The following is a 20625-nucleotide window of genomic DNA, read 5'->3' on the forward strand; positions in this document are numbered from 1 at the left end:
AGTGGAAAGCTGAGGAGAGACAGATCTCTCACTGTAGGTGAGCAGAGTCTAATGAACTAGTTCTGTGGAAGTTACTCGGTATGTGGACCATCTTGGATAAATCTCCAGCAGTAGGCTCAGCATCTCAGGATGACACACACTCTACCCTTGCATTTACGTAGTCTCCTCCAGAGGACAGACATGAGAGCCGGTGACCAGTGGTCGTGAGGCCCTGGGTTAACTGGCAGCAGGACTGGATGTTAGAGAGGCACCTTCGGTATCTTCATCCTGATGGTGTTGATGGGAATTCATTTCTTCAGTAAAGCCACAGCTGCACACATAGTGTGCCCGTGTCAGTCGCTGGCTTGCTGGGGTACTGGAGCTGTGTAAGATGCGAGCCTCGAGGCAAACAACTTCATAGGAATGTACTGCTGCTTCAAAACAAAATGCTACAAAGAAAAGATGGTCCTGTGCATCTGTGGTGAAGTACTTCCTCCCTTCCAGCCCTGCTTGGCCTTGGCTTGTGGTGATGTGGGGGAATGAGCCTGGAAATTTTGGATCCCCAGGTATGAGAGTCTCTGCTTCACAATGATGCAGATCTCCCCTGCCCGACCTTAAATGGACTTTCTCCTCTCCTCTCCTCTCCTCTCCTCTCCTCTCCTCTCCTCTCCTCTCCTCTCCTCTCCTCTCCTCTCCTCTTTTCTCTTCTTTTCTTTTCTTTCCTTTTTTAAAAAATTTATTTATTTATTACAGGATAGGACAGAGAAATTGAGAGGGGTGGGGGAGATAGAGGAGAGAGACAGAGACACCTGCAGCCCTGCTTCACCACTCATGAAGCTTTCCTCCTACAAGTGGGGACCAGGGGCTTGAACCTGGGTCCTTGTGCACTGTAATGTGTGCACTCAAACAGGTGCGCCACCACCCGATCCCTTAAATGGACTTTCTAACTAAAGTTAGACTGTTGGTTAAAAGTAATGATGGGGAGCTTCATGAGGAAGTTAAAGCTTACTCAAAACCTTTTATTGTCCTTATCACCAGGGCATCACTGCTCTGGGCTTTTTTTTTTTTTTTTTCCCCAGATTGGGTGGAGAGGGGGAAAGATAGCACAGAACTGAAGCTTCTTGGAGTGTGGTGGGGCCTGTTCTTGAACCCGTGTCATGCCCATGGCAAAGCAGGCACACTCTCCAGGTAAATTATCCTACTGGTCCTTTTCAAAGCTGTCTTAACAGCAGTAACCAGGCATTTTTCACATGTGGTATTTTGGGATCCAGCTTGCCTTATTTGTTTATTAATACGAGGGTGGTGGGGAGAAAGAGCCAGACCCTTTCTCTGGCACAGGGAGTGCTGGGGGATGGAACGCAAGACTCCATGAAGAGAGTCCAGTACCTCAAGCCTTCCTGTCCCCTTCTGGGCTGCTCAACTTGGCTTTTAAAAGTTTTGTGTGCAGCCCCAGAGGCTGCACAGCGGATAACATATTGGCTTCTCCAATCTGGTGCTCTAGTGTTCTCTCTCAGGTCACCAGTCTTTTTAGAAAAACGTTTATTTATTTATTTTGGATAAAGAGAAAGAAATTGAGAGGTAAGGGGGAGAAGAGAGGGAGAGGGTGGGAGAGGAAGGTGTAACACTGTCACTGTGTGAGGAACTTGCCCCTTGCAGGTGGGGACCAGGGGCTTGAACCTTGGGCTTTTTTGTTTGTTGTTATCTTTATTGATTTGATAGAGACAGCCAGAAATAGAGAGGAGGAGAGAGACAGACAGACAGACCCTGCCACTCTGCTTCACCACTCATGAAGCTTCCCCCAGTAGGTGGGGGCTGGGGGCTCAAACCCTGGTCCCTGTGTGTTGTAACACGTGCACTCAACCAGGTGTGCCACCACCCAGCCCCTTATTTATTTATTTATTTATTTATTATTTATTTATTACTTATTTCCAGAGTGCTGCTCAGTTCTGGCTTATAGTGGTGTGGGTGATTGAACCTGGGACTTGGAGCCTCAGGCATGAGAATCTTTTTGCATAACCATTATGCTATCTATGCCCAGCTGGAACCTGGTCTTTACACATTTAATGTGGGTGTTCAACCAGGTGCATCACCAGTTGGCCCCTAGAGAGAGAATGAATTGAGCTTTATAAGTAATTGACAAATATTTTACCATTCAAACAACTTTTCAGCCTCAGTATTTAGGACTATAATTAGAATGCTTAATAAAATGAATATGAAGGAGTCTTACCTTACTAAAGTAAGAAAACTTTATGGAAGACATTTTAATTTAAAAAATTGTGTGTGTGTGTGTGTGTGTGAATACATTCGCATTTGGGCATTTTAAAAAATATTCCCTTTTGGGAGTCAGGCGGTAGCGCAGCGGGTTAAGCGCAGGTGGCGCAAAGCACAAGGACCGGAGGAAGGATCCCGGTTTGAGCCCCTGGCTCCCCACCTGCAGGGAAGTTTCTTCACAGGCAGTGAAGCAGGTCTGCAGGTGTCTATCTTTCTCTTCCCCTCTCTGTCTTCCCCTCCTCTCTCCATTTCTCTCTGTCCTATCCAACAACGACAACAACAATAATAACTACAACAATGAAACAACAAGGACAACAAAAGGGAATAAATAAATATAAAAAAAATTAAAAAAAAATTCCCTTTTGTTGCCCTTGTTTTATTGTTGTTATTGATGTCACTGTTGTTGGATAGGACAGCGAGAAATTGTGAGAGGAGGGGAGACAGAGAGGGGGAGAGAAAAGACAGACACCTGCAGACCTGCTTCACCGCCTGTGAAGTGACTCCCCTGCAGGTGGGGAGCTGGGGGCTTGAACCGGGATCGTTGCGCCGGTCCTTGCGCTTTGCGCCACCTGCACTTAACCTGCTGCGCTACCGCCAGACACCCAATTTGGACATTTTTTTCCCCCTCCAATACAGTCTACTTGACAAGACAAGGAAAGCTGGGTTTCTTTTTTTTTATTTTATTTTTATTTAAGAAAGGATTAATTAACAAAACCATAAGGTAGGAGGGTACAACTCCACACAATTCCCACCACCCAATCTCCATAACCCACCCCCTCCCCTGATAGCTTTCCCCTTCTATATCCCTCTGGGAGCATGGACCCAGGGTCATTGAGGGTTGCAGAAGGTAGAAGGTCTGGCTTCTGTAATTGCTTCCCCGCTGAACATGGGCGTTGACTGGTCGGTCCATACTCCCAGTCTGCCTCTCTCTTTCCCTAGTAGGGTGTGTCTCTGGGGAAGCTGAGCTCCAGGACACATTGGTGGGGTCTTCAATCCAGGGAAGCCTGGGAAAGCTGGGTTTCTTAATATGCCATGCTTGGTAAATTCTGTAATGAAGCTTGGCTATGTTGTGATTATAAAATAGATGAGAGCCATCCTTGTGTCAGTGTCTGGCGATGTCTGAGTAGTTAGTGAGGAAGAGGGTTGACCAGAGGAAATAAACATCTTGCCTTCGGAAGCAGACCCATCAGCCATACACCTAACGGTTAATTGCCTTCTTGGAATTTGGATGTGCAGAGTCCTTGTGATTTTATAAAGATCAGCACACTTCCCACCTCGTTGACATATTTAATGGAACCACCTCTCTTATGGTGGGATTTTGCCTTTTTCCTTTTTAAAATTTATTTACAAAATGGAAATACTGACAAGATCATAGGACAAGAGGGTACAGTTCCACCAGATTCCTACTGCCAAAGCTCTATCTCCTGTCCCCTCCCTTGAAAGCTTCCTTATTCTTTATCCAAACTCTGGGAGTATGGACCCAGGGTCATTATGGGAAGGTGGAAGGTCTGGCTTCTATAATTGCTTCTCCTCTGAACATGGGCTTTTTTTTTAGATGTATTTCATTCCTATGATCAGAGTCGCACAGAGAGAGAGGAAGAGAAGCACATGCACTGCTCCAGTACACGCAGCCCAGGGTCGAACCCGGAGTTGCAGGCCTGCAAATCTGTGCTCTGCTCTGGAGCCATTTCCCCAGCTGCAACCTTTTCCTTTTTTAAAGCGAGGTAACAAACACCTGGGGAAATAACTGCTGGTAGACCATTAGATTCTCATGCCTGTGGTTCCTAGTTTGATCCCTGGCACTGCATGTACCAGAGGGCTGCTCTGGCTATGTCTGTCTGTCTGTCTCTCTCTGTCCCTCTCTCACTCATTCTCTCTCCCCTCTTCTCCCTGCTTCTTTTTTTTTTAAAAAATATTTATTTTATTTATTTCCTTTTCTTGCCCTTGTTGTTTTATTGTTGTAGTTATTATTGTTGTTGTCATTGTTGGATAGGACAGAGAGAAATGGAGAGAGGAGGGGAAGACAGAGGAGGAGAGAAAGATAGACACCTGCAGACCTGCTTCACCGCCTGTGAAGCGACTCCCCTGCAGGTGGGGAGCCTGGGTTCGAACCGGGATCCTTATGCCGTTCCTTGTGCTTTGCACCACCTGCGCTTAGCCCGCTGCACTACAGCCCGACTCCCTTCTCCCTGCTTCTTATGGAACTGTCTCTCATATGTAATAAATAAAATAAAATCTTATTTTGTTTAAAAAGCAGGGTGAGGGAGTCAGGCGGTAGCGCAGCAAGTTAAGTTCATGTGGCGTGAAGCACAAGGACTGGCCTAAGAATCCTGGTTCGAGCCCCCGGCTTCCCACCTGCAGGGATGTCACTTCATAAGCGGTGAAGCAGGTCTGTAGGTGTCTCTCTTTCTCTCCCTCTCTGTCTTCCCTTCCTCTCTCCATTTCTCTCTGTCCTATCTAACAACGACGACATCAATAATAACTACAACAATTATAAAAATCAAGGTTAACAAAAGGGAAAATAAATATTAAAAAAAGCAGGGTGAACTAGAGGTTAGAGGTCTCTTGCATTATTAAAAAAAATTTTTTTATATTTGTTTTCCCTTTTGTTGCCCTTTTTAAAAATTACTATTGTTGTAGCTATTATTTTTGTAATTGATGTCCTGCTTCACCGCTTGTGAAGCTGCTCCCCTGCAGGTGGGGAGCCAGGGGCTTGAACTGGGATCCTTACGCCGGTCCTTGTGCTTTGTACCATCTGCGCTTAATCCGCGCTACCGCCCAACTCCCTGCATTATTATATTTTAAGTATATGTATTTATTTTAGATAGAGTTAGAGAAATTGAGAGGGAAGGGGATAGGGAGGAAGAGAGACACCAGCAGCATCACTTCACTGTGTGTGAACTTGGGTCCTTGTGCATTGTCACATTTTGCATTACACAGACAGGGGGCAAAGGTGTTCTGTTGTAGTAAAACTCAGTGCCCCCTGGAACAAGTAAATGGAGAGAGCGGTTCATCGTCACATCTGAAATAGAGGCTTTGAGGAACAGAGAAGTTGTGACTGTGAAGTACAGCTCTGCATTCCTGCCCATGTCACCTGGGAAACAGTCCCTTTAGGGTGCGTAGAATGGCAGCTGTCACTTCAGAATGAGGTGAAGCACTTGGTTCCTCTGGCTCCTGCCCTAGGAGCTTCAGTGAACTTGTCACTGACACTTTCAGGGTCAGGGCTGCCCTGGCTCCTGCCGCTGTCTACTGTGATAACAGAAATATAGACACAGCGTCTTGGTTTGAAAGAAGCTCCTGGAGACAGTCGCCTGAACTGCATGTGGATGCTGGGAGCTTTCCTTCTTTTTTTTTTTTTTTTTGTCCTCCAGGGTTATCGCTGGGGCTCAGTGCCTGCACTACCAATCCACTGTTCCTGGAGGCTATGTTTTTCCCGTTTGTTGCCCTTGTTGTTATCAATGCTGTTGTTGTAGTTATTATTGTTACTGATGTCGCTGTTGTTGGACAGGACAGAGAGAAATGGAGGGAGGAGGGGAAGACAGAGGGGGAGAGAAAGAGAGATACCTGTAGATCTGCTTCACCACTTGTGAAGCTACTCCCCTGCAGGTGGGGAGCCGGGGGCTCAAACCAGGATCTTTATGCTGGTCCTTGTGCTTCATGTCATGTGTTCTTAACCCGCTGCGCCACCTCCCGGCCCCCGGAGCTTTCCTTGTTTTGCAAACAAGAATCACTGTAAAATGTTCCCAAACAGAGAAGTACAAAATAAATTTTAATTTTACTACTAGCCTACCCATATTTGGTATGCACATTTCCAAATTCTGCGTGTTCACATACATATGTGTTGTCTGTATTTAAAAACAGGAATCCTTGCTTAAATCCTGTGCTTTTCATTTTCCCGGTGAGCAGGGTAGTATGAATGCCCTTGTTCCTGGTGGTTGCCTCCTGTCTGTGATAATACTGCAGTACACTTAGTACTTAATTGTTCTGCTTTTCTTTTGTTTAGAATCTTCTCAGATCCTTGATATTGTAGACAGTGGGTGATACCTTTTGCCCTGATAGTACATGAGGGATATGTTATTAAGAATCACGTACCCACTCCTCATCTCCCACATTTCACTCAGTTCAGGTCCTTGTTTTGTCCATCCGACTGCCACAGCCACACGGTGAGCTCAACAGAGTCTTCAGTCAGGCTGCTCTGCTGTGGGCATCAGCTCTCCAGACCAAGACCAGGCCACTGCTGCCTCTGTGCCATTCCTAGTTGCTGTCCCACCTTGTCGGCATTTACAGAGAGTGATCACAGGTTCCATGTTCTTCTGCTGACAGTTTCCCTTCTGCCATTTCTTTTTTGCTGTCCATGACTTGGTCTCTAGCTTCCCCTTGGGCTTCTGCTGGGGCACCTCTGGATGCCCACATATGGGCTCACCTCGCTGTCAGTTGCATGTCCTCACCCATCTCCACAGGGATATTGGTTATGCTCCACCACTTAGTATTTTTCACTTGCAGTACCAGGATGATACACACACACACACACACACACACACACACACTATGGATAACAAAAGGTGGGAGATGAATGACTGTGGAGAGAGATCAAGAAAAGGTGGGACACGAAAGCCTTTCTTGGAAAGTCAGGCATGGGTAGAAAGGATCAGGAGACTAGTAGTGTCGGAGGCAAGATGTGTTGATAATCCAGAGCAGAAATGGATAGGCACTGTCTAAAACACCAGTCTTGAGCTGAAGAAGAGAATGTCTTGTGTAAGTATACCACTTGGACTAATGGACAATGATGTAAGTGCATTGGGAGGAAAATTGATAATAGCAGGAAATAGTTGGTAACGTTCAACATAGGTAAATCAGAATCTTTGTTAAGAGATTCACTTCACTTCTAGATTTGTTTGTTTGTTTATTTATTTATTTATTTATTTATTTATTTTTACCAGAGCACTGCTTCACTCTGGCTTATGGCCGTGTGGGGGATTGAATCTAGGACTTTGGAGCCTCAGGCACGAAAGTTTCTTTGCATAACCATTATGCTATTTACCCCTACCCCTTCTAGATTTGTTTAGATCGCAGGTAAGCACTTAGAGTGTGGCTACTTCTGATTGAGATGTGCTATGAAAATAAATGTACTCCAAAGTCTGGAGATGTAAGCCTATAACTGAAATATCCTGTTAGTGCTTTTTAATGTTGACATTTAGATGTTGGGTCAGAGAAATCATTTGACCCATTTCCTGTTTGCACTGAAAATACTTGCTGTCAGCATTTGCAGCTCATTTACCCCAGAATCACTTGTGAATTTCAGTCCTAAGTTTACACCCAAAGTTTGCTGTGAAATATTTTGCTTTTGTTATTGCACATAATTGAAAACTGATCATCATATACATTTCTGTTACATCAGGATTGGAGACATCCTGTTTAGAAATAAGTTCGAGAATAATTTTTATATATTTATAGCCATAACCCTGAACGCAGGGAAAAAAAGAGAAAATATTTATTTATTTATAATTATTTATTGCTGCCAGGGTTATCCTTGGGGTCTTGGTGGGTGGGGGAGAGAGAGGGAGGGAGACAGAGACCAGAGCACTGCTCAGCTATGTCTAATGGTAATGCTGGGAATTGAACTTGGGACTTTGGAGCTGTAGGCATCAGAGCCCTTTGCATAACCATTACACTATCTCCCCATCTGGGTTTTACAGTTATTAATAGTAATATTAATATTTATTTGTTAGAAACAAGTTGAGAGAGAAGGGAGGATATGGAGAGGGAGAGATACCTACAACACTGCTTCACCACTCATGAAACTCCCTCTGCAAGTGGGGGTGAGGGACTTGAAGTGGTCTTTACACACTGTAACATGTGTGTTCATATGTTATCAGTGCTGGCTCCCACTCTTTTTTTTTTTTTTTTCCCTGAATGGGGATAAGTAATTTCATTTGCTTTTTGAAAATCATGTGGCTGCTAGAACATTTACAGTTTTTTTTTTTCCCAAGCCAGATTTCAATTTGGATTAATGGTGGTTTACTAGCTTGTAGGATTACAGGGCCTAGTTCCACACCACACCACACCACACCACACCACACCACACCACACCACACCACACCACACCACACCACACCACACCACACCACTACCAAATAGAACATTTCCAGTTGAATGTACTGCTTGCATTGTGCTTCAGCTTTGCTCTTGCATCTAGTCTAGAACATTCAGTTTAGGATGAGTTCCCTCTGGGGAGTGGGCTGAGCCTGTCAGACATTGGGATAAGGAAGAAGTGTGTGTGATTTCAGGCCTCCCTTTGCTATTTGATTTTTAAAATATTAGTGAAACTTGGAAAAAATGTCTTTGGTAAAGCCTGTCTTTTAAAAATCTTGTCACGTTCTGAATTGTATAATCAGTGTTAAGTATAGGAAAGAAGTTTGGAATGAAATGTAATACCTGTATTGTTCCCTGGTTTTTCTTCATTTTAATTTGCTACATCAGAAACAAAGCATTTTTTCCCCTTGTCTCTTGTAGCTTCTTGCAGGAGTGATCAGGGCATCGCATTCTAGAAGTAATGCCCACAGAAAGCGGGAGCTGTTCTACTGCTCGCCAAGCAAAACAGAAGCGCAAGTCTCATAGCCTTTCCATACGAAGAACAAACAGCTCGGAACAGGAGCGGACGGGGCTGCCAAGAGAAATGTTAGAAGGACAAGTGAGTCTTACTGTATGCTAATGTCCTCCAGATAACTAAATACACTCATGGTTTCAGGTAGGAAGAACAAGTGGGGTTTAGCAGAGCAATAGGTGAATGAAGGATCTGAGAGTACTGAGTAAGAAAGCAAGCAGTTGTGTGCGCCCTAGGGAGGGGGGCATAGCAGATAAAGCACTGGGCTCTCAAGCGTGATGTCCAGAGTTTGATCCCCAGCAGCAGAGGGGATGCTGTCATTCCCTTTCTCCCCTCTTAAAGAAACGAACAAGTATGATCGTTTGGATCAGTGTTTATTCTTTGTACAGGCTAGTTGATGGTGCAGTTTCAAATTTTCTGCCTTAGGAAAGGAGACTGAGATATACTTTTAATGATCTCTTTCTGTTGAGTGGTTCATGAAATCTGTTCTACTAACTTTGCTGTAGTGTGTCACCTGCAGCTTATTACATTCTATTTCTGATTAATTGCGTTTGTTCCCTCTGGTGAAATGAACTAATACTGATAGAGATAAGGTTTGCTTGTACATTTCCTAGTTCATTTATGATGAGTTGTTAGAAGTTTAAAGAATAGTATGAAGCCAAATAAAAATGCTTATTTGGAGTCGGGCAGTAGCGCAGCGGGTTAAACGTACGTGGTGCAAAGCACAAGGACTGGAGTAAGGATCCCTGTTCGAGCCCCCGGCCTCCCACCTGCAGGGGAGTTGCTTCACAGGCGGTGAAGCAGGTCTACAGGTCTCTGTCTTTCTCTCCCCCCTCTGTCTTCCCCTCCTCTCTCCATTTCCAACAATGACATCAATAACAATGATATACAATGCCAACAATGTCCAACAATGACATCAATAACAACAACAGTAATTACAACAACAATAAAAAAAAACAAACAAGGGCAACAAAAGGGAAAAGAAATAAATATAAAATTTTTTTTAAGTGCTTATAGTAAAACAGTTATATAATCTTATATAGAAGTATATATGTAATACATATAGAAACTTAAATGCATAAGAGTTATGGCTATCCCTTTCCATTTTTTACAGACATTATTTTCTCTGTCAATGCTTACAGGATTCTACCACTGTTTTCTGATGACCCCCCCCCCCTTATTTGTATAGAGAGTGAGAATAGAAATAGGGAGCAGAGAAGAGAGACAGAGAGAAGAAGCATCGATAACACTATTCCACTATTTGTGAAGCTTCTCTCCTTCCTGCAAGTGGGGACAGGGCTAGCTAACTCGCACTCTAGGTGGTGAGCCACCACTCGGCCCTCCCTTTACAGTCAACAAATTTGTCAGCTCTTCTTGACAGGAAAATGAGGGTTAACTTGGAGAAATGGGTTCATTTCAATGATGGTTCTTGTTAGAGCCATGCTGAGACTTTGCTTTTCTGGGCTTCAAGTTGTGTGACTTGTAGGGACTGCAGTGTGCTCTCAGGCCCCAGTCCAGCTGCAGGACACAGTCCCTATTCAGTTGGAAGCTTGCTGTTCTGTACTGAATGTGTGACTACGTGAACAAAAACTGGTTATGCTTTATAAGAAGTGATCATATTTTTCCTTCCTTCCTTCCCTCCCTCCCTCCTTCCCTCCCTCCCTCCTTCCTTCCTTCCTTCCTTCCTTCCTTCCTTCCTTCCTTCCTTCCTTCCTTCCTTCCTTTCTGGGGCTCGCTTCCTACACTATGAATCTATTGCTCCTGGAGGCCCCATTTTGTTGCCCTTGTTGTTATTGTTATGGTTGTTATTGCTGTTGTTGGATAGAACAGAGAAAAATGGAGAGAGGAGGGGAGACAGATAAGAGGAGAGAAAGACAGACACCGCAGACCTGCTTCACTGCCCGTCGAGCGACCCCCCTACAGATGGGGAGCGAGGGTCCGAACCAGAATCCTCACACTGGTCCTTGTGCTTCATGCTTAGTATACTTAACTCACTTCACTACTGTCTTACCCCCTGATCATATTTTCAGTTAATACTGGAAATCAAACTATAGGTTTTAGGGAAGATCTGTGTGTGGGCAGAGCTGCTTTACCCAGAGGTCTCTCTCCTGGGAGTGTCGATGACTGTGTTCTCCCTGGTTCTCATGTCATCATCCTTCTGTGTTTATCTGTCTCAATCTCTTGTAAAGACATCAGTTATTTGGGGTTAGGGCCTAGTCACCTCAGTTAACCATCATTACTTCTTTAGAGACTCTGTCAGTAAATACAGTGTGTTCTGAGTTCTGGGGCTAGAACCCCAACATAGGAGTTTCCAGGGTGTGGTTCAGAATTCAGGCCCTAACAGTTAGGTAAGGAAATGTTTGAATCAAGGCTGAGCAGTGGAACTTCTTGATGATGAGATGGTTGACATCTGTACTGTAAGATCGAGAAATTTTAAGAGTCTTAATTTGCATTTGAACACTCTCCCATATTGTACAGTTTAGGTGAACAGTCTTAGATACACTTAAATTTTTTTGTATTATTTTTCTTTTTTATTATTATGACAGAGTGGAGGGGGCCAGGTGGTGGTGCACTTGGCTGAGCACACATGTTAGAATGCACAAGGATGTGGGTTTGAGCCCCTGGTCTCCACCTGCAGGGGGAAAGCTTTGCAAGTAGGGAAGCAATGCTACATGTCTCTCTTTCTCCCTTTCTTCCTTTTTTTAAAAAAAATTTTTATTTATTTATTTCTTTTTCCTTTTGTTGCCCTTGTTGTTTAACATTATTGTGGTTATTGATGTCATCATTGTTGGACAGGACAGAGAGAAATGGAGAGAGGAGGGGAAGACAGAGGGGGGAGAGAAAGACAGACACCTGCAGACCTGCTTCACCGCCTGTGAAGCGACTCCCCTGCAGGTGGGGAGCCGGGGGCTCAAACCGGGATCCTTCCGCCAGTCCTTGCGCTTTGTGCCACGTGCGCTTAACCCACTGCGCTACCGCCCGACTCCTGTTCTCTCTTCCTATCTCTTTCTATTCTCAATTTCTGGCTGTCTCTACCCAATAAATAAAGATAATAAAAAATTTTATAAAAAGAGATAGAGAAACAGCGAGAGAAGGGAGAGAGAAATACCTGTAGTTCCAGTGTTTGAAGTTTTTCTCTGCAAATGGAGACTAGGGCCTTGAACCCAGGTACTTGAACACATGGTAACTTATGTGTTTTACTGGCTATGCCAACACCTGTTCCCTGTTTTTAATTTTTAAAAGAGTTATTTATGTGGTCCAGGAGGTGGCACAGTGGGTAAAGCACTGGACTCTTAAGCATGAGGTCTCAAGTTCAGTCCCCGGCAGCACATGCTCCTGAGTGATGTCTGGCTCTTTCTCTCTCCTCCTATCTTCCTCATTAATAAGTACATAAAATATTTAAAAAAAAGATTTATTTAAAGTGAGATGGTGCATAAGAGGTGTGAAAGGGCATGGCTCCGCTCTGGAAGCTAGTGCTGTAATAGGCGGAGCTATTTCCCTGGCCCAGGTGCTTCTCTCTGGGGAAGTTTACTTACTACTTTGGGGCTGTGGAAAGCCCACGGCCGCTTTGCTAGCATCTTCTAGCATTGATTCCCAGTGAGGCGAATGTGTTTTTTTGACCCTCTGTGCTCCATTGTGATATGGAACAGGCAAGCCATTGCATCTCAGCAACTATTTAGGAAGGAACCTCAGAATCCTCCAGACGGAGCTGGGATAGTGGGGGTGTGGGGGTGTACCCCCTGCTTTCTCTAGGTGAGAGTGCTGGTGTTTGGTGCAAGCAGTGGGCATGGTAGGTGAGAGTGGTGGTATCTCAGAGGACAGAGTGTCTGGTGCTTTCTAGACGGTCACTTTCTAGACCAGGTCACAGTCATGAGTCTTTTCAAGTGAGTTCTTTTCAACCAAAGTTCAGGGTCTGAAACTGAGCAGTATCAGAAATAGCTGGGGAGAGGCAGCAGGGAGGCTCTCCAGCTGGGCTCCTCCTGCCCTCTGGTGGACACATTCTCCCACTTCTTGAGGGACTGTTAACACTGTCTCAGCTGCCATTGCAGTCACATGTAGCACTGAGAGGCGTGTGTCTACGACCATGCAACATACTAGTTGCTGAGTGATCGGGAGAGTGGGAATGGCTTCATGAGGAGAGTTGGCCTGTGTAGAGTGAAAGGCTGACTCAGTGAGTACACTTGCAGGAGGAAGTGGCCGAGAGGGAAGAGACTATGTGGTTACCCCAGGGCTGGCAAGGCAGTGTGTCAGGTCTAACTGAGATGGCTTCTTTGGACCCCCCTGTTGCTCAGTTATCTTTTTTTCATGTCTTCTGTTGGCATTTTAGAAGGGTGTTCAAAACGGGCTCTGCTTAGGCTAACCTCTTGAGCAAGAAGCTTCACATATATGCTTAAATAGTTTGTAAAATTTACACAAGATTTATGTGATTATTTCAAAACAGATTGCTAAAATGCCTTTACTATTAGAGGTTATTTTCCCTAATATTTGTCTTTCTAAGAATTTAATCTGAAAGGCAGTGTCATAAACATTGTTTATTTGCAACTTGTTAAACATTAGTTCGTACTACAAAGACTATATTACACATGGATTTGTCAAGTCTTTGAGAAAATGATACTGAAAGCAGTTAAGGATTGAAATATTGTTAAAAGTTTTCTTCTTTTTTTTTGGAAAAAAAACATACAAAGTAGTATGTAGTATAGGGGGATAGTGGTAGTAAGAGCAGAGTATAGACATACCAGACTCCTGTTATTGGCAGTGTCCAGGAAGGTGGGTCTTGTGAACACAGTTGATACCCAGCCACTGCTGACCTAGTCCAGTGCACTCAAATTGATCTGTTGCATCTGCCCTCTGCTCCCTGAGGTCTGGGCAGGGTGCAGGCGTGCAGAACAGGTGCAGAGCCAGGCAGGCACACTGAGCACTTCGTGTTTTTATGGAACTGGTACTCTTCCAGCTGAGATTCCCTGCTTTCCTTTTCACAGCTCGCTGCTAAGAATTAAGTCGATTTACAAGACCTGTCTGATCTGTTTGTTAGAAGTACAGTGGGCATGAAAACTGTTAAAGCACAGCTTCTGCTAGCATGTAACATACTAACTTATGATGCTGTTGGACTGAATTTAAAAACGTTATGATTTAACAGTCCACTTATGGAAGCTACTAGTCTCCTCTCCACATTTGGAAGATTTTGAGCAAGGAAGACTTTTCTTGTAAATAAAGTTACTTTGAAGTATTATTTGTACTTGAATTTCATATTATCCTGGATACCCACTTATATGATTTTAGTTTTCATCTGTAGAAATTTTATATTTTATGATTTTTAAGTAGTCTGTGAAAGAAACAAAAGTGTAAAGTTATTCTTCACTTAGAGGAAGTATGTCGGTACTTGGTATCAGAATTCCTCATTCATTTTATATAAAATCTTTTTCTGCAGGATTCTAAACTGCCTCCCTCGGTTCGCAATACACTTCTGGAATTGTTTGGCCAAATAGAAAGAGAATTTGAAAACCTTTATATTGAAAATTTAGAATGTGAGTACCTCCTGTCTTAATATACTTTTTTTTTGACTTTTCACTGATTAATAGAAATCTGTGAGGATCAAGTTTTGTGTGTTGACCTTCACTATTATGTCCACTCCCTTTCCTGCTGTTACAGATTTTGTGACTCAGAGTTAAATACATGGCTTCTCTCTCAGCTCTGACACCTGAAGCCTGGTCCTTGCCAGGCTGAAATGTCAGAGAGCTGTGCTCTTTCGGGCACATGAGGGGAGAATTATCTCCTACTTATTTGGATTTTGGCATATTTCAGTTCTTTGTAAGTTAGCTTAGTGGTTATGCAAAAAGACTTACATGCTTGAGGCTCCATCGTCCCAGGTTCAATCCCTAGCATAACCATAAGCCAGAGCTGAGCAGTGTCCTGGTGAAACAAACAAACTCCCTATGTTTTGCTGGCATCCATTGTGTTTGGAGCCTGTCATGTTGCTTGGGGTTATGTTTATAAATTCATACAGCTTACTCAAGAACAGCTACAAGATTTCAAATTACAAATGCCAGGGGATACTTGAGTTTACATTGTCAAGTGCTTTAGCAGTTCAGTGGCTTCCTGTTGCCTGCCAGATGTCAGTACTCAGACTAGGTCTGTTCAGAGCCTTTGTGCTCAGCCTTCTGGTCTGGCTGGTGCAGTTGCCTGGGCACTGTGTCCTGACCTGTCTTCACAAAGTAGCCTGGATGGTATTTCTTAAGGCTTTCTTCATTGTCTTCTCTACCACTCATCTTCTTCCTTGCTAACTCTTCCTCTCCCTATAATTCTTCCTTTCTTTTTAGTATTTTTATTGATAGAGACCAGGAGGAGTTGAGAGGGAGATAGGAAAGAGACAGAGTGACACCTGCAGTCCTGCTTCACCACTCGTGAAGCTATTCCCTTACAGATGGGGACCAGGGACTTGAACCTGAGTCCTCATGCACTGTAATGTATGTGCTTATCCAGGTGTGCCACTGCCTGGCCCCTAATTCTATGTTTCTTAATTGCTTCTCCTATCCTTGAATTTTGAGTCCTTGTTATAAGTGATCTCCACTCAGCACTGTGCCATGCTTTTGTTATACCCCCCATTTTTAGCTAGACTGAATTGTAGATATTGTCAGCATTTTTTTTTTTTTTTTTTTTACTATATAGAATAAAGTACAAAGGCGAGGCAATAACTTGAAATCCAGGAAACCTCCTTGAGAATCCTGACAGCATATCTTCTCCAGTGTAGGAAGAACCGCTGAGTTTTTAGTTTTAGAATGATACTTTGAGTGATGGCTAAGGCTTCAGAGAGTTCTTGTTTGTTAAGATATATACCATCTTCACTTAGATCATACAAATGTATCAGATTTTGTATGCTCAAGTTTTGGAAGTAGTTAATTTAAACATAATTTTTTTTTAAAATCTTTGTTTTCTTTCCTAGTGCGTAGAGAAAATGATACTCTTAATGAGCGCTTAGCTGCTGAAGGACAAGCGATTGATGGGGCAGAACTGAGTAAGGGCCAGCTCAAAACAAAAGGTAAGGCTGGGTACTCATGACAGGGTTGCCGTAAAGAACGTGTATGAAGGATGTTTGGGATGTGCTGAAGAAAGTGGATTCATTGGCTTTTTGAAGTCAACACTACATGGAAACATGAATTAGGTTAGGCATGGGGCAGATGGCAGGGAGATGCAGAGCTCGGAGGTCCAGGCTCAGCCCAGCTCTGCCCTGTCTACATGCCACCACATGGGCCTGTTGTCTTCCTGTGTGGCAGATTTGTTTCTCTAGTCTGTCCCAGCCTGTCTGCTCACACTGCATGGCTCTGGCTGTGTGAGTGCACTGATAGCCACTCTCTGTCTCTGCAGCCAGTCACAGCACCAGCCAGCTCTCCCAGAAACTGAAGACCACCTACAAGGCCTCCACCAGCAAGGTACGCACGGCACTGGCCCTCGGGCCGGTCTTGTGGTATTTACGGTGTGCAGACGTCTACTTTAAATTGCATATCTTCTAGTTAGAAATGTGTAACAGAAAAAGAGATGCCTCTGGTGTTAGGAAAATGCGATTTTTAGCCGGAATATCAGCATGTTCTGTAGACCACAGCATGTAGACACTGACACTGGCTTGCTCTGCTCCTGCTGAGGACAGCGTCCTGCATCAGTACATGGCGTGACTTTTCCCAGGGGGCTACACCTCATACTGCTGTTTGACTTAACGGAGACTTGGAATTTGGAGCAATTCATAAATGTGGATAGAGCAATGAAAGTTACATTCTGAGCTATAGCTAACATTTTATGTCAACACCTTCTTTTCTCTATTTTTCTAAAATGGTTTAAGAATGAAGGTCTGTCTCCAAGGCAGAGAGGAAAATTCACATGCTTTTCCTTAAGTTATCTTCTTTTGACCTTCAAGAAGTGTCAGGGATTCAGTCGATTGGAAATTAACTCTACCTGTGAAGTACTTCTTGGAGGTAATTTTGTGTGCTCCTGGACTTGAAGTAATTTTGTGTGCTCTTGGACTTTGAAGTGTTTTGAATATTCAGATGATAAATTGATGACCTGACTTTAATGAATATCTACCATTTGCTAAATCTGAGGGGAAGGTTGAAATCTGGTGAATCCTCTATAATGGTGTCAGTAGTTGTTTATTTAAAATTTATCTTTAAAAAATTAATATTTATTTTAGAGAGATACAGAGAGAAAGACCAGAGCACCACTCAGCTCTGGCTTACGGTGGTGCTGGGGGTTGAACCTGGGACTTCAGAGCCTCAGGCACAAGAGTCTTTTGTATCCTTTGTCAGTAGTTATTGTCGGCTCTCTCTTTCTCTGGTTTCTTCATGGAGTTTAGGTAATCGAGTGTGACTTCCACGGTGAGAATGACCGCAGTGGCTAGAGCACATTTCAGTTTCGCCTCTGTTTCTACTTGTTTGAGAGTCTTTGTTAATTGTTATTAAGACTCTATATTCCCAAGGTTTTCTGAGGCTTCCTTCCTCTGAATTGGAAGTTGCTAATTATACCTTACTATATTTTATCTAGCATACATTTAATAGTCTTGACGTTTTTAAATAAATTAACATTAAATTTTTCTTTAAAATGTTGTGTGAGATTATGTCCTTTCTCTTCTATTGCTTTGGACTATATGATTTATTCCAATGGTTATAGCTTCTGTGTGGTCTTAGAATTCCAAAACTTCCAGATCATTTTCTGACATGGAAGAAGAAAGGATTATATACAATCATCCTCTACTACAAAGAGGAAAATATATTTGGGAAAAGTCAAGATATATGCAATAAAACTGCACTTTAAAAAGATTTATTAGAGATACTTAATGTCCTTGATACCTTAGTTGGTAGAAATATATCTGAACTTAAAGGGATCACATCTTGAATGACCTCATAGCACTGTGCACTCTGTGTGGATCTACCTTAAAGAAAAATGATGAAGAAAGAAGACATCTGCAAATTGAAGAAATCATTTGATGCCAGAATGTGTTCTGATCTGTGTAACCGCTTATAGTTTGGGTGCTAGAGGTAGACATTTGAATGCCACCCAAGAAGCACTCCTAGCTTTCCTTGCGTCTGTCTGATAGCTGTGGAAGACAAGTAGTCAGCTGGGTGAGGAAGTGAGTATGCCGGAAGTTACTGAGGAAGCCCAGAAGGGCCTTCTTTCTGGGTAGACACTTGAGTTTCTGACTAGGAGGGAGGTAAAGGAGGAGCAGTCTAAACAGCAGCCACTTCAAAGAAGCAGATGAAAATGTTCAAATGTGTGTCTAAATATTTTACGTACTTATTTTGGATAAAAGCAGAAAAATTGAGAGGGGAGGAGAAGATAGAGAGGGAGAGACAGAGAGAAAGAGAGAGAGAAAGAGACAGACAGACACCTGTAACTTCACCACTGACAAAGCTTTCCCCCTGCAAGTAGGGACAGGAGGTTTAAATCCTAGTCCTTATACACTGTAATGAGTGCATTCAATCAGGTGCACAACTGCCAGACTCGATATATTTTTTTAAAAGGATGTTTCCTTTTAAAAATATTTATCTGTTTATCTTTATTTGATAGAACAAAAAGATATTGAGAGAGAAGGGGAGATGGAGAGGGAAAAAGAAAGACACCTGTAGCACCACTTCACTCAACAAGTTTCCGCCCTGCAGGGGAGACCAGGGGCTTGAACCCAGGTCCTTGAGCATGGTAACATGTGTGCTCAACTGGGTGTGCCACCTCCTGCCCTTTGTAGAGTGTGGTTGGCCTTCATAGTGAAAACAGCCCTTTCCAACATCATTAAAGTACATCAGATTGTATCTCCTTTAAGTCGTTCAATTAGGATGGCAGGTCTAGGCCTCAGTATCCTCTTTTGTTCTGTTGCTTTTCTGTCATGAATGTTCCTTTTGAGTAATCGTCTTATTTATCTTCTTTGTGTCTAAGTCAACATTTCAAAGAGGAGTTAAGGTCAGTAGTTGCTCCAAGTGTAATAAGCATTTGGGAGATTTGCTGTAACACTCATGCCTTGCATGTTCTCTTCCGTAATCCACCAGAAATGCTATTGCTTCAGTCTCTTGACAGTGACTTCCATTCTTACTCTAGGAATGAGGTCTTTGAGGAAAGCAAGTCCACTTGTTTATTTCCCATGACAAACTCTTAGAAATGGGTGGGAGACCTGGACAGTGAAATCCGCAGTGTCCTGTGGGGAGCTGTTCATGTTCTTTACCACCATTCTCTTCTCAGGGCCACATGATCACACAGCTGGATGGCATCTTTTGTCAGTAGATGCACTTCCCACATAGTGGGGGGACAGCTTGCTAGGTTGAGTAGGCTGTTAGCTTTCGGGGGGGGGAGATGGCAAACTTGAGGCTGAGCAGGGTCTTGGGTAATTCCTTTGAAGTTTACATGAAGTCATCTTGAGCCTGCTGTGTTTAAGTAAAGAGCTGATTTCCTCATCAAGCATTTTGTTTTAGTCTTGCACTGTATCAGGATAATTTCAAAGCTTGTGTCCAGACTGATGTATTAGATTGTTGTTGTAATGTTTATGCTAAGATTGAATTTAGAGACATTTTCATTACTAAATCAGTGTTTAAGAACGCTGTGTAATACCACCGATTTTTCTTTTTCCACTTGATTTTATGATTTCAGTATTCTGACTAATGTACATTATACTGATTTATTTAAAAGCTGAAAAGGCATTCTTGTATCTGAGAGCAATTGAAAATCTAAACCTTGAAGGATTCTCTGTGTTTATCAGTGTCTTCCTCATGCACTTGCTGTTTCCTGTGCGAGGCTGTGAGTGAGAGCTGTCTGCTGTGTATCCAAACTCCCTCGTGTGCTCCTGTGCGTTCTGGGGTCTGAACCATCCAACATGCCATTGTTGCTTTGCATCGTGTCTGCTCCCAGTGTAGTACTGCCCTGTGCACGCACACAATAAACAGTGTTGGACAAACCCACTTGTCTACTGGAAGTGTGTTCTTTTGATTCCTCCCTACCGCGGGCTGTTTCCATCCTGATAATGCGTGGTTGGTATAGATGGCCCCACACAGAAAATGGAAAGCTCCTCCGTGAGGGAAGTTACTTCCCACTCAGGGCTTGGGGCACCTTCTCGACATGCCTTCAGCTGCTTGATGGTTTGGACTTGTGGAAGCAGTTCCTCCTCTGTTGGTTGGGTGGGGTAAGGCCCCCCCTCCCCCCCCCCCAGGCCATAGAAGACCTGTGTCTGCCTTTGTAATATTCAGCTGCGTGGGCACCACTCTCAGTATCTTCACTACTCCGGTCTGTGATTTGTGCAGTTGTCAAGACATCTTTCTCTGTTTCACGTTTTTTGTTTTATTTATTTATTTAAAAATTTATTAACAAGAGCCAGAACATCAACCTGGTATATGCTGTGCTGGGATTGAATTCAGAGCCTCACACAAGGAAGTCCTATGCTCTGCTCATTGAGCTAGGCCTTCTGGGCCTCTGGTTTATGTTTTTCAAGTCAGAAACTTATTTTCTGTACTCTTAAAGATTTGGTCATTGGGGGCCAGGCGGTGGCGCACCTGGTCAAGCGCACACATTACAGTGCGCAAGGATCCAGGTTCAAGCCCCCTGGTCCCCACCTGCAGGGGGGAAAGCTTCACGAGTGGTGAAGCAGGTCTGCAGGTGTCTCTCCGTCTCTCTTCCATTCTGTTTCTCCTTTCCCTCACAATTTCTCTCTGTCTCTTCAAAATAAAAAAAAATAAAGATTTATTCATTGATAACACACGGGCGAGGGCGTGGAGAACTAAAGCATCACTCTGCCAATTGTGGTGCTG

At 43.6% G+C, this 20625-nt stretch overlaps 1 protein-coding gene across 3 annotated transcripts in view; it reads left to right on the top strand.

The window, feature by feature from the left end:
• Positions 1 to 271: 271 nt before the first annotated feature.
• WDR37 (WD repeat domain 37) overlaps positions 272 to 20625 on the top strand; it is a 47803-nt gene continuing 27449 nt past the window's right edge. Inside the window, exons 1-6 of one of the 3 annotated variants that reach the window (XM_060184473.1) lie at positions 272 to 545; positions 7191 to 7323; positions 8764 to 8941; positions 14283 to 14379; positions 15795 to 15890; positions 16217 to 16281. In XM_060184473.1, coding sequence (XP_060040456.1) covers positions 8804 to 8941; positions 14283 to 14379; positions 15795 to 15890; positions 16217 to 16281 — 396 coding nt within the window. In that variant the 5' untranslated portion in view covers positions 272 to 545; positions 7191 to 7323; positions 8764 to 8803. The remainder of the gene's footprint in view (positions 546 to 7190; positions 7324 to 8763; positions 8942 to 14282; positions 14380 to 15794; positions 15891 to 16216; positions 16282 to 20625) is intronic. The other 2 variants (XM_060184472.1, XM_016189501.2) reach the window with 2 other exon arrangements.

The sequence above is a fragment of the Erinaceus europaeus genome, unplaced genomic scaffold (assembly GCF_950295315.1).
Source record: "Erinaceus europaeus unplaced genomic scaffold, mEriEur2.1 scaffold_419, whole genome shotgun sequence".
NCBI lineage: Eukaryota > Metazoa > Chordata > Mammalia > Eulipotyphla > Erinaceidae > Erinaceus > Erinaceus europaeus.